The following is a 12,915-nucleotide window of genomic DNA, read 5'->3' on the forward strand; positions in this document are numbered from 1 at the left end:
GGTAATGTGTTAGGGTTCTCTACAGAGAGAAGCAAAAAAAAAAAAAAAAAGATACAGAGATTTATTTTAAGAAATTGGTTCATGCAGTTATGTCACCTAAGACACTCATCTGCCTTATTTTCTGTTAGTATGTATTTGTTAAGGACTCAAAAGCGCATGTTTTAATTTAGCTTTCTGATTCTGTGCTTGTGACCTCAACATTTCACAACAGTGACAGGCTGAAGCCAAGGGCCAGGAGCATTACCCAAGTCTCCCACATGATCCTCCATTGGATCATCCTCTGCTGTGTTTCCCTGGCCGTTGGCACAGTTGAATCAGAAGTGGAGCAGCAGGAACACTAACCGGTGCCTACATGCGATGCTGGCTCTGCAGCAAGCACTTTAATTCACTATGCCACAATGCTACCTCCTCCTTCCTACTCCCTACACCGTATTCAAGCCCTCAACAAAAGAGAGGAAGCCTATCACACTGGGAAAGATGGTCCTTACTCAAGTCTGTGGTTTGAAATGCTAATCTCATACAGCCGCACTCCCAGGAACAATCTTTAACTGGGTATCTGGGCACTCCATGACCTAAACAGATTGGTACGTAAAGTTAACCATCATGGGGCTGAGTTCTTCATGTCAGCCCTGAGCGTCTCACTTGCACATGCATGGACCATTCATCATCTCCACCTCTGCCTTAGTTTTTTTCTCCTCCTGCACCACTGTCTTGCCTCTCTGCATATATCCACTCTGTATTTTCACCCATGTTTGTGACTAATATTGATGATATTTGGATGATGTTTAGGTATTCAAAAAGCAAACATTCTGCTAAGGATACACATTTTCATAAGAAACATGTGTATTTAGGCTAGTGATGTTATCATTTTGGGTGTATTAAACAATTGTTTTGGGGACCGGAGCAATGGATCAACTGGCTAATCCTCAAACTCCAAGTGCCAGCATCCAATATGGCATAATTACAGAGAGAACCGAAAGACAGAGAAATCTTCAATCTGCTGGTTCACTCCCCAAATGCCTGCAGCGGCTAGAGCTGAGCTGCTCAAAGCCAGAGTTTCCTCTAAGTCTCCCACGTGGATGTAGCATTCTAAGGTATCACACCATCCTCTGCTGCTTTCCTAGGCAGAGAGCTGGATGGGAGGCTGAGCAGTCAAGATAGGAACTAGTGCCCATATGGGATGCCAGGGCTTTTAGACAGAGGATTAAACATTTAAAAAGTTAAAAAAAATGAACACACATATACACGTGAGTGTGGGCTGCCCCACATGGAGCAATACCAATTATGGTGGCGCCGGACGACTGCCCAAAGGAGAAGGCAGTGAAGGGCAAAGAGAGAGGGCACCAGAGAAATACCTGCAGCTGTAGAATGGGAAGAGTGGACACTCCTGGTGTGTCAGCCTCTTCTGTGAAGCAGGGAGTAACTCCTCGACATGCATGAAGCCACGTGGGAATTATATACTTCCCATAAATTCCACATGGAGCTTAATATCCAAGTTTTCTTGGTGTTCACTCCTTCTTGGTCCCAGGCAAAACAGGTGCCTCTTGTGAAAGGGGTGTTTTGACTGATGAGTAGACAGACAGCATTACACTGTGAGCTTGCAGGGACTTCCGGCTCACTCAGACCTAAACTAACCATCTAGTTACACATAATAATAAGGAAAACCTGTTCAAGCACCGCCTGTGTGGAGACCTGGGCTAGGCTAAGTAGCATTGCCTGCTACCAGGCAGTGCACACAATATCTGGACCTGGAGGGGCACGCCTGGTTGGACTAGGCTGCCTGATTGGGCTGAGTGTCGAGTGTAGGATCAGAGAGTGTAAGCCATGACAGGCTGGACCACAGCACCCACTAGAATGCCAGAGAACCAGATCTGGGGAGAGGGGGCAGATTCTGTAGGGAAATATGGGCTTGCCCCAGGCCTAGAGCATCTGCTAGTTTATGCAAAAACTGGGGATGCTGCCAGCCACACCAGGCTGGACCATGGAACTTACCTAAGAGGAACCCACCTGACACTTAAGGATCCAGGGTTGGGAGGAAGCTGGGTTAGCCCAGGCTCAAACTCAGCATCCACTGTCACATGCAAAGATCAGGACAGAGAGCAGGGCTGCAGCGCCAGCTGGCAAATCTAAGATTTGGAGCTGGTAGTGGGCCTGGTATGAGAACTTCGGGAACTCCCCTGTTAGGCCACAGCTTCTGCTGGGGAGACAAGAGCCAGGGTTAAGGGCGTGCAAGGCCAGGCAAGGCTTTATCACTTGGCAGTATTTGTGTGAGCCAGGTCTGTGGCCAGGTTGGGCTGGGTCAGACCACAGACCTGTAGACACATACACGAGATAGGACAGGGTGTGGGCCACACCCAGTTGGACTAGACTACAATACCTGCTGTGAAGAGCTGAGCTGGAGGTGTCCCATACCAGACTGAGTTTGAAGAACCAACAAGCAAGTACCTGAACTGGGGCTGGGAGCAGGCCTGGGCGAGGAACTCTGGGGACTCTGTTGCTGGACTGCAGCGGACTGCAGCTCTCACTGGGAAATGGAAGAGCTGGAGCTATTGGCAGAAAAGGCTGGATAAGGCTGAAGCACCTGTCGGCATGTGCATGGGCTGAGTCTGGGGGCAGGCCATACTGGGCTGGGCTCCAGCATCTACTGGTGCTCACAGGAGGCTGAATTGGTGTGGGTCAGGCCAGACAAAGCCACAGCACCCGCTGGGTCACCTGAGAGCCAGTGCTAGGGGTGGGCTTGGCTAGGCTGTAGCAGTTACTGATGAAAACCAAAAGGAGCGCCAGTCATTGCAGGTTGAGTCTCAGCATCTGTTAGCACTCACAGAATTTGGGGTTGGGACTTGGCCTGTTAGAAGAACTTGGGGAACTCCCTTGCTAGGCACAGATTCCACTAGTGAGTGCTGGTGAGTGCAAGAGTTGGCAGGGGCGGACTGGGATGGGCAAGGATGCAGCAACCTTTTGCATGGGTGTGGGCCAGGTTTGGGGGTGGGATGAGCTTGGTCAGTCCACAATACACACTGGTATGAGAAAGAGCCAGGAAGGATGGAGTGCAGGACAAGCCAGTTGGACAACATCACCCACCAGTTCACATTAGGGCTGTGGCTAGGAGTGGGTTGGGCTGGGCCAGGCTGGGCTGCTGCATGCCCTGGCAAGAGAAAGAACAGGGGATGGGTTGGGCTGAGCAAGGCTGCAGCACCCGCTGGTGAATGCAAAGACTGGGGAGCGGTTCATCTCAAACTGGACTGCAACACCTGCTGGCACGCACAAGACCTGGAGCAGAAAATGGGCCAGACAGAGAAACTTTGTGGATTCCCCTGCTGGGTTTCTCTTTCCACAGGTGAGCTGATAGCTTGGACTGGGAGTGGGCCAGTCTGGGCAGGGCTGTAGCACTCATCATCTGGCATTTGGGCTTGGTCTAGAGGGAGTCCAGGATGGGCTAGCCTGCCATACCTGCTGGCATGAGAGAGCCAGAATGGGTGTGGGTCAGCCAAGCAAGGCTCCTGCACCAACATACAAGTCCTAGGACTGGGTGCAAGTCATGTCAGACTGGACTAGAGTACACTGGCAAGTGCAAGATCTGGGACTGAGAACAGGTGTGGTAGGGGATCTGTGGGAACTTGAACATAAGAGCCAGATCTGAGGGCAGGCTGGGCTGGTCAAGGAAGCAGCACCCACAGCATATGTGTGGGCCAGGTCTGTGGTTGGATTTGGCTAAGATAAGCTGCAACAACTATAGGTGTGCATGAGAGCCATATAGGATGTGGGACAGACCAGTCTAGGCTGTAGCACATGCCGACACATGCACAAAGTGGGCTGGTGGCAGGCCTGGTTAGGATTATTGGGAGTTGCCCTGATTAGGCTGTGGCACCTGCTGGTGAGCATGAAGATTGGGCCTCTGGTGGGCAGGGCCGGTCTCGGAGGCAGCATCCATCAGTTCACATGAGAGATGGCCTGGGGGCAGACCTGACCAGTTAGCTACATCCACTGGCATATGTCTTCACTAGTGTAGGTAACAGACCAAACTACCCTGCATCATCTGGCACACACAAGGTCAAGTCTGAGGTCATCCCAGGTGAGCTTTCTTTGATGGCTCCATAGCTAGATCACTGGACTCAAATCTCGGTCACAGAGAAAATAAACATATATGTGGTTCCAACTGGGAGTGCATGGATCAGGACTGAGCTCTGAATTGCTGATGGCTGTGCAGTGGCCAGCAGCTCCAGGTGCACACAAGACACGACAGCCAGCTCATCTAGGCCAGCAGAGGGAGCTGTGTGCCTCCTCAAAGGATGACAAGTAGAGCCGGTTGAATCACTTTCCTGGACAAGTTCTGCAGCAAGTGTCTGGGTCTATGGATGCACACTGAGGTGGACCTGGTCAGACAACAGACCTTGGAAAGATTGTATCAACCCAGTTGCAGCAAAGACAACAAGATATCAGAAGTGTCCAAACCACATAAGAAACAGCCTAAGAACGTCCCTCCCCATGTTGGGATCTTTAAGGAATCACCAAACCTGTGATTTTCGGGGTCTGTGGGGTGGAGGTGGAGAGAATGCAAATGGAAACAAATGGTGCTACCACTGACAAAGTCCTATAACCAGCCTAAATGGTAATATCCTCAGAAATAGCACGCTTTTGAGAGACCAAGGACAAACTGGTCCCATACAATGTTCCCTGCTTGGCAAACTTGTGTCACAGGGGTTTAGGATATAAATTCTGAAACTTTGCCTGTTGATTGCTTTCCTTTGTAGCATTGCTGTGGATAATCAAAGCCTCTTTTCCCATGAGGAAAAAGAAATGACAAGCAAGGTAAACGGGTTAGAAGGAAAGCATGCTGTAAAACTGAAGCCAACGTAACCTTATGAATTCTCTTGTTTATTTACAGATGCTAAACAAACATAGGTGTATATGTGTGTGTATTCATTATGTGTCATTAACATATTTTCTGTTTTAGAAAATTAAAAAAAAATAAAGGGAAAAATCTTTCATCTGCTGGTTCACTCCCAAATATCCACAACATGAAGGGGCTGGGCAGGGCTCTTGTCAAAAGCAGGAACTCTATCTGAGTCTCACCTGTGGGGAAGGGCCAACTACTTGGGCCACTGTTTGTTGGCCCTAGCAAATTAGCAGGAAGCTGGATCAGCAGCAGACATGGGGCATGAACCCTGATATCTGGATATGATCAGGGGCGCCCCCAGCAGCAGTTTAATGTGCTGTGCCACATCACTCCTGCCTCTGCACCAACTGGACACATGAGCAACTTAATCACCTCTTAACTGCTGGCCCAGATGCCCACATCTGTAGTCTGTTTTGCCTCCACTGAGGGGCTACAAGCAGTGGGACCCTGGTGGCAGTAGACATTTCTAGCATCCGGATGTTGGTTTGTAAGTTCCACTCTTAATGAAGGGAAGCAGAACTGCTTGGATAATTGATTCCAGTGCTAGAGTGGGGAAAATACAAAATGAACTAATGTCATCTTATGGTGCCAGAGTGGTTCAAAAAAGAAAACTGCTTATCAATGGAGCATAGAACTCCCAAGAAAGAACTGCCAAGTTGGCATGACTGGAACAACAAACTAAGAACAGTACTAAACTGTTATCCAAATAAAAATATCCATGAGCCCACACAACTAGCAATAAATGAATAAATAAAGAAGTTAGCAAGGAATGGGATGACAATTCTTCCTTTCAGAGTCCCAGCTTTCAACACAAAAGCAATGTGGGAAATAGAAAATCACCATGAGGACATCACTAATTGCTGCAGGCAAGATCCACCAGTGAGTGGGTGGAAATCGCAACACAAACAAAACTGAACAGTCTCAAAGCACCCTTGTCCCCAGAACACGAAGTCATTCCATAGGCAAAATCAAGCAGTGTGCCATGGTGAATCGAGGCAGGCCCTAGTTTACCAGTCAAGGTTAACATGGAAATCCTTTCCAACATGCGCATTCTTCCCCAGCCTGGAGCCACAGTGTTTTTTTATAGAGATCTATATTAGTAATAAAATCTCATTTTTATTTGGTTTATAGCAGTAACTTATTTAAATGACAACTTTTGTGAAAAAGAAAATCAATTTTAAAGGGAGAAACAAAGAGAGAGAGAGAAAGAGGGAGAGAGAGCAAACTCCCCAAAAGGCAGCAACAGCAGGATCTAAGCTAAGTTGAAATTGGCAGCCTAGAACTTCCAGTCTGGGTCCTATATGGGTGCAGGGACCCAAGGACTTGAGCTATACTCTGCTGCTTTCACATTCATAAGTGGAGTGCTACATTGGAAGTGTAGCAGCCAGGACAGGAAACAATGCCCAATATGGGAGGCAGAGCTTAGAGGTTGAGGACTAACTAGCCAGCTGACACAACATGCTAGCCTAGTAAATAAATCTTAAAGAGAGAGAGAGAGAGAGAGAGAGCGAGAGAGAGAGAGAGAGAGAGAGCGCGCAATTCATGGCATTGAGCTGTTGGTAATGTGATCAATAATGAGTCCACTACCACATTGCTGGAAAGAGTTCAGCACTGGTACCTAAGTCGAGGGGAAGGCAACCCTTTACCGAAGGCACAAACACTAACCAGCGCCCAGCAGGCAATTCCCACTGAGTGAGGCTCTAAGCTAGCAGGGAACTCTTCTCTGTATGTTTGAAGAAACATTAATTTAAGGCAGACAAATTATTCTTTTCAACCTTCTGCCTTTCACTCTCTTTCCAGAGTAACAAAGTACCTGCCACATTTCCATTGTTGTAGACCCAGAGAAAATCTTTCCAAGGTTCAAATAGCACTGCCCAGCATTGTTCTTTTGCTGTCCCAGGGCCCCTGACTGAATAAGTATCACCATTACAAAAGGAACAAGAGAATACAAGCAATCATCAACAGCAAGTTTTACTGCAGTAGGTATCCATCCACACATATTGTAACAGGAGGAACAACAAAGCCAGCTTATGTTTAGCGCCTTGACTTATTTGAGCAAAAGCTGGGCCAGAAAGCAGTCTGATGTGTGGTGACTAGAGTTAAAACTGTGCATCTCCTAGGGATTCTGTGTCACCTGACCTTTCAGATTGTCCTCCTTGCCTTCCACCGGGATCGAAAAAGGAGTGCTTACCTTGTGACCTGAGTGCTAGATTAGGTTCACCGCAAGCGCAAGCGTGAGACGCTGAGCGTTAGCATTTTGGCTTTGAAGTGGGCTAAGGAAACAGATGGCTTTACCAGATGTTCTGATTCAGGCAGATCGTGCAAAAAGCCTCTTCTCTGATTTGCATAAAAGTGTTCTCCTCCCACTGGTACCAGGGCCAAGGAGTCGAGTATTGACAACACATACGTGTTAAGCACCTAATCTGAGCCTCTGCTGTGTTGACCCCAAGGGATAGAAGAGAGTGATGAAGACACTGAAACCTGAAACACTTCTGGACTCAAACATTTTGGATAAAGGATACTCAGCTGTGATTTTGCAATAGTGAGTATTTCACTGTATGGATAGACCTGAACCAGCTTAGCTAGTTCCATTTTGGCTGTCTTCTACATTTTGCATGAACAACACTGCTCCCATGCATTTATTCACATGTGTAGGAATATATCTTTAAGATGTGTTCCTGGAACTGAAATTGCTTGGATGAAAGAAGTAGACATTTTATAAGGTTTGGTAGAGATGGCAAAATGTCTTTTGCAACTGTTGATCAATTTCATATCCTTCAAAGTGGTACCTACTATCTCACCCTTACCAAAACTGTTAAGTCAATCTTGTGGAGCTCAAATATCTGCTAATATGTTTGAGTCATCTTATCCCCACTTCTGTGCATTGTCCATTCTCCATAGGGTTGGTGGTATTATTTCATTTGTGGGAACTTTTCACATATTCAGAATATTCCCATTTTTTGGATGTCTTGATATTATGACAAATTTTTTTTTTACAAATTTATTTACTTTTACTGGAAAGAGAAAGAGACAGAAAGATCTTTCACTTCCCAAATGGCCTCAATGGCCCAGAGCTGAATTGATCCTAAGCCAGGAGTCAGGAGATTCTTATGGGTCTCTGATGCAGGTGCACTGTCTCCTGGAATTGGGTCATCCTCTGCTGCTTTCCCAGGCTATTGGCAGGGATCTGGATTGGAAGTAGAACACCCAGGACTAGAACTGGCACGCTTATGGGCTGCTGGCACTTGTAGGCAGAGGATTAGCCACTTGATCTATTCTTCCTGCCCCTATTGGGATCATTGAATATCATTATTCCTTAAGGCAATGTTATGTTTCTGGTAGCTGAAAGTATTCTATTTTTTCCTTGAGAGGAAGACAGAGATATAGTTCCCTTCTGCTGGTTAATTTTCTAAATGCATGCAATAGGCAAAGCTGGGCACTGGGTACTTAGTACAGGTCTTCCATGTGAGTGAGAGAAACCCAAGTATTCAGTCATATGGTCCCAGAGTGTGTGTTAGCTGGAATCTAGAGTAAGGAGTGGGAACCAGGCCAAACTCAAGTACCCTGTACAGGCCACAGGTGTTTTAACCAGCAACTTAACTCCTAGGACAAAGACCCACCCAAAAAGCATTCTTGACTAGCACAAATGATGTCAACTTAATAATATTCTGGAAATAGGAAAGCAAACCAGTTTTCTTACACCTCCATTCACGTAGTTCTCCTAAACTGCCTGCTAGGCATCATTTTCTAGACTTCATGTAGATGAAAAACTGACAAAGAGACAATTTGAAATGATAGAATTTATTTTAATATGATATATATGCATACATGTACTATTTTTAAAAATAAGCATGTAAATTATAACCATTACAAAACATAAATTAGCCCTAATTTAATAATACTAGAGTAAAAGAGCAGGTATGTAAGTCAGTCTACCATTGGTTGCGTTTCCCCTTTAAAGTTAGGAGACATACCAGATTTAGCCCATTGTATTTTTACTTTAATCCGGTTTTCGTGTTCTCATCAAGTATAAATACCAGGAATGTGCCAACTTGTAATTTACATTCATATAACCAAAATCTCTTAAAAGTTATTAAAGTACCTTTTAACCACCTAAAATAAAGAGCCTAAAAAAATACTAGCCTAAATTAAAACCCTGAGGAATTAAAATCGTCTTACACAACAGTTTTGCCTAAGTGCAATTTCATGTCTTTGCTACTTTATTTAAGGTCATACTTGGTAAGGCATAGTAAAAATAAAATCTACAGAAATAACAATCTAATTCTGTATCTCATTTCTTGCTACAAAGTTGTTTTGTTTCTCTAAAAAGTAGTTTTTGCTTGTCATTCTGGACCTCTTCACCCATCTGCTGGCTTCTTGGCTATCTATACAGTAATAAAAATCTGCCCACTCAACAGAGAGAGCTTTACAATGGTTCGTCACACAAAACACGTCGAAGAGCTAACTACATGGTAGAAAGCTCATGTCCGTGCTCAACCATGGCCTGCACGAACTGCTTGAAGACTCGATCCATGTAAGTGGATTGCCTCGGCCAGATTCCCTCCAGAAAACCAATATGGCCTCCGTAAGAAGTGAGGACCAAAGCAACATTCGGGTTTTGCTTAGCAGTTTCTATCGGGATAGCTGGGGAAGACAAAAAAAAAAAAGAAGAAGAAGAAGAAGAAGAGGGGAGAAAACAAATACAGTTATTACCACATTTTGTTAGGAATATGAAAATCATTATTAATCCAAGACACCACTCAATAAACATACTTGTATGTAATGAGAATGGCTAAATAGAATAAAGCTGATTAACCTATGCCAACAATCATATATTTTTTAAAAATCTGTCTTTTAAATGACACATAAAATCTCACAAATTAGGAGTGGGCATCTTGTGCAGAGTTGAAGATCCTGCCTGGGACACCTGTACCTATACCACAGAGCCTGGGCTTGGGAGCTCTATATCTACTTTCCTTTTGTTTTGTCTATAGTTTATTTAGTTATTTTTATTGGAAAGTCAGAGAGAAGGAGAGATAGAGAAAGATCTTCCACGCACTCTTTCACTCCTCAAGTACCCACCACGGCCAGTGCTGAGTTGATCCGAAGTCAGGAACTTTCTCCAGGTCTCCCAGCTGGTGCAGGATCCCATGGCTCTTGGGGATCCCCCAATGCTTTTCTAGGCCATAGGCACGGAGCTGGATGGGAAGTGGAACAGGCACCTACATGGGATCCTGGTGGTTGCATGGTGAGGATTTAGCCACTAGGCTATCTTGCCGGGCCTGGGCCATGTCTACTTTTGATCCAACTTCCAGTTACTTCACATCCCGATCAGCAGTGAGAGACCCACATAGAGTTCCTGGCTGAGGACTGGTGCAACCCTGGCTCTAGGGGGCAGCTGCCAGATTAGCTAGCATTTCAGAGTTTTCACTCTCTCCCCCTCTCTGTCTCTCAATCTTTCTCTTGAAAAGCCTTTTAAATAAAATAATTTTAAAATAAATCTGGAAGTGGACCTTCCAAAACCAAACTAAAAATTCAAAGGATTTGCACACATGTATGGTGTTGACTATCTGTATCCTAACATTCCCTGCTCATGTACTGGATCTTCCTTTTTAGAATCCATCAGAGGGCCAAGTGCCGTGGCCTAGTGGCTAAAGTCCTCACCTTGAATGCACCGGGATTCCATCTGGGCGCCGGTTCTAGTCCGGGCGGCTCCACTTCCCATCCACCTCCCTGCTTATGGCCTGGCAAAGCAGTTGAGGACGGCCCAAAGATTTGGGATCCTGCATCCGCATGGGAGACCCGGAAGAGGTTCCTGGTTCCCAGCTTCGGATCAGCGCAGTACCGGCCCTGTGGCCATTGCACTCACTTGGGGAGTGAATCATCGGACAGAAGATCTTCCTCTCTGTCTCTCCTCTCTGTATATCTGACTTTGTAATAAAAATAAATAAATCTTTCAAAAAAAATTTTAGAATCCATCAGAGATTTAATCATGGCACAAAAGAACAAGCTAAGCCTTGTTTAGGGGAAATTAAAGCAAGAAAATTCAAGGAATGTTAAATCGTGTGTTGCGTCCACAGACTTCCTGTTTACCTGCTTTTACAGGCAAAACAACTAATCCTAGCATCTTGGTGGGAGTCATAAGTTCGTCATGTATGATTCTGAACCACTGTACATGAAGTTGGACTGTCAAGGCCACTTTGAGGCTTTAGTCAACACCGTTATCATTGATAGAGTAATGCCATTTTGGATGGTTAGAACAAGGAATAAAATTCCCTCAAATGACAGCCGTGCTCATCAATAGAGGCTGAACCAGAAGTGTTTCTTTTTTCCCTTTTCTGATTTACAGTCAAGAGAGAAAACTTTATTCAGGAAACTCTATTTAACACAATTAATTCACCATTACTGACTAGCTTTTCAAATGCCTTCCAAAATCTACTCTCTAGATACATTTTAAAGGATAAGAATTAAGGATGCTTCATTTTTTTCCTCCTATGCTTATAGCTCAGTAAAAATATTTTGACTTGAGATCTTTAATAGATCATAGCCTGGTAAGAGAAATAATTTTATTTCAGATGCTGCCAAGTCTCATCTCCCTAATCAAAACAACAAGGCTGATGCATAATTAGATATTCACACTTTGGGATGAATCTGAGGTATAAATGAGCTAATGAAAAGTAAACTCTCTAACCCCAAGGCTTCCAAGAAGAGAGAGGGAACGTTAACATACTGTGCCAAGCCTGGGCCCCTTCCAAGTAGTGCTGCCGACACACCAAGTTCCCTGCTCTATTAGACAACTCTCCAAATGTGATGCCTCACAACAGTCTGAGTTAGCTGAGACCCTCTCTCAAGGCCCTGTAAGCCACACTCTAACCTAGCAGAGGTTCTGAACTCACATCTTCGTAAAGAATTTCACCTCCTCTCTTGGAAGCAGGTAGGAAGTGGAGGAGGTGCAGAGGAGGGGACGGCAACTAGTATAGTTTTACTTTCCGTTTGCACCACACATGGAGTGCCTGCTTTACTTCTAATGGAATTACTTAACAGCCCCAATTTCACACTCCGGATAGACTCGGAGACTTCTCCCATTGAGCCCGACAGTGCTAGGCGAGGAACAAAAGGCTGTGTGACATTGAATCATGTGAAAGATACAGGCTGCCTGTTCTCAGACTACAGACAATTGTCCACTATTCCAGTGTGGCCTTCACCATTTTAATGGCTTGGGAAAGGACAGGAGGTAAGGAGTTTAATCTTCAAGAGGGTCAGGTGAAGTGCATGGAAATTTCTGTTTCTGTACAAGAGTGAAATACAAAAATGAATGAGCAATCCGTAGCCTTAGTACAGTGAGAATATCCTGAATGATCAACATGCAATTCAACCACTGTACAAGTTCATGGTTTCGTTTTCTCATTTGCAGTCAAAGGCTAGAAGTGCCAGCAATTTAAAATCACCTGTGAGTCAGTATGAATCACACAATGAAGCGGGTGTCCTACATAAACGATGGATGATTTAAAAATATGTATGGCAGGGATTTTATGAAATTGCTACAATAAGTTTTTCAAATGATGTACTTGGGGAAGACATTTTTGAAGCATTTACAGGGAAAATAAGGAGAAAAGTGCTTTTAAAATAGTTTGTAACATTTCATTACAAAAAATATTAAAGGTCAAGTCTACCAACCCTTAAGTTAACATGATTACTTCCAATTCTCTTACATATAGCTTCAGTGGATGAACGCATCCAGATACTTTTGCTTCTAAATGCCATACTTACACATTTTATTATCTGTGTATATATATATATATATATGTATATATATATATATATTTTTTTTTTTTTTCTGAGAGACAGACACATCTGCCCCAATACTCAGCTACCAGGAACCCACTGTAGATCTCCCACACAGGCGGCAGGTACCCAACTACTTGAACCTCCAACCTCACACCTTAGCAGGAAGCTAGAATTGGCACCATAGCCAGGCTTGAACCCATATATTCCAAGATGGGCTCCACGCATCACAA

General features: G+C 44.8%; 1 protein-coding gene across 1 annotated transcript in view; it reads right to left on the reverse strand.

The window, feature by feature from the left end:
* Positions 1–8,679: 8,679 nt before the first annotated feature.
* The window catches only part of ABHD3 (abhydrolase domain containing 3, phospholipase), a 48,670-nt gene continuing 44,434 nt past the window's right edge, over positions 8,680–12,915 (reverse strand). Inside the window, exon 10 of the mRNA XM_058676775.1 lies at positions 8,680–9,541. Within this exon, the coding sequence (XP_058532758.1) occupies positions 9,363–9,541 (179 nt within the window). The 3' untranslated portion in view covers positions 8,680–9,362. The remainder of the gene's footprint in view (positions 9,542–12,915) is intronic.

Source organism: Ochotona princeps, chromosome 18 (assembly GCF_030435755.1).
Source record: "Ochotona princeps isolate mOchPri1 chromosome 18, mOchPri1.hap1, whole genome shotgun sequence".
In the NCBI taxonomy this organism is placed as follows: Eukaryota; Metazoa; Chordata; class Mammalia; order Lagomorpha; family Ochotonidae; genus Ochotona; species Ochotona princeps.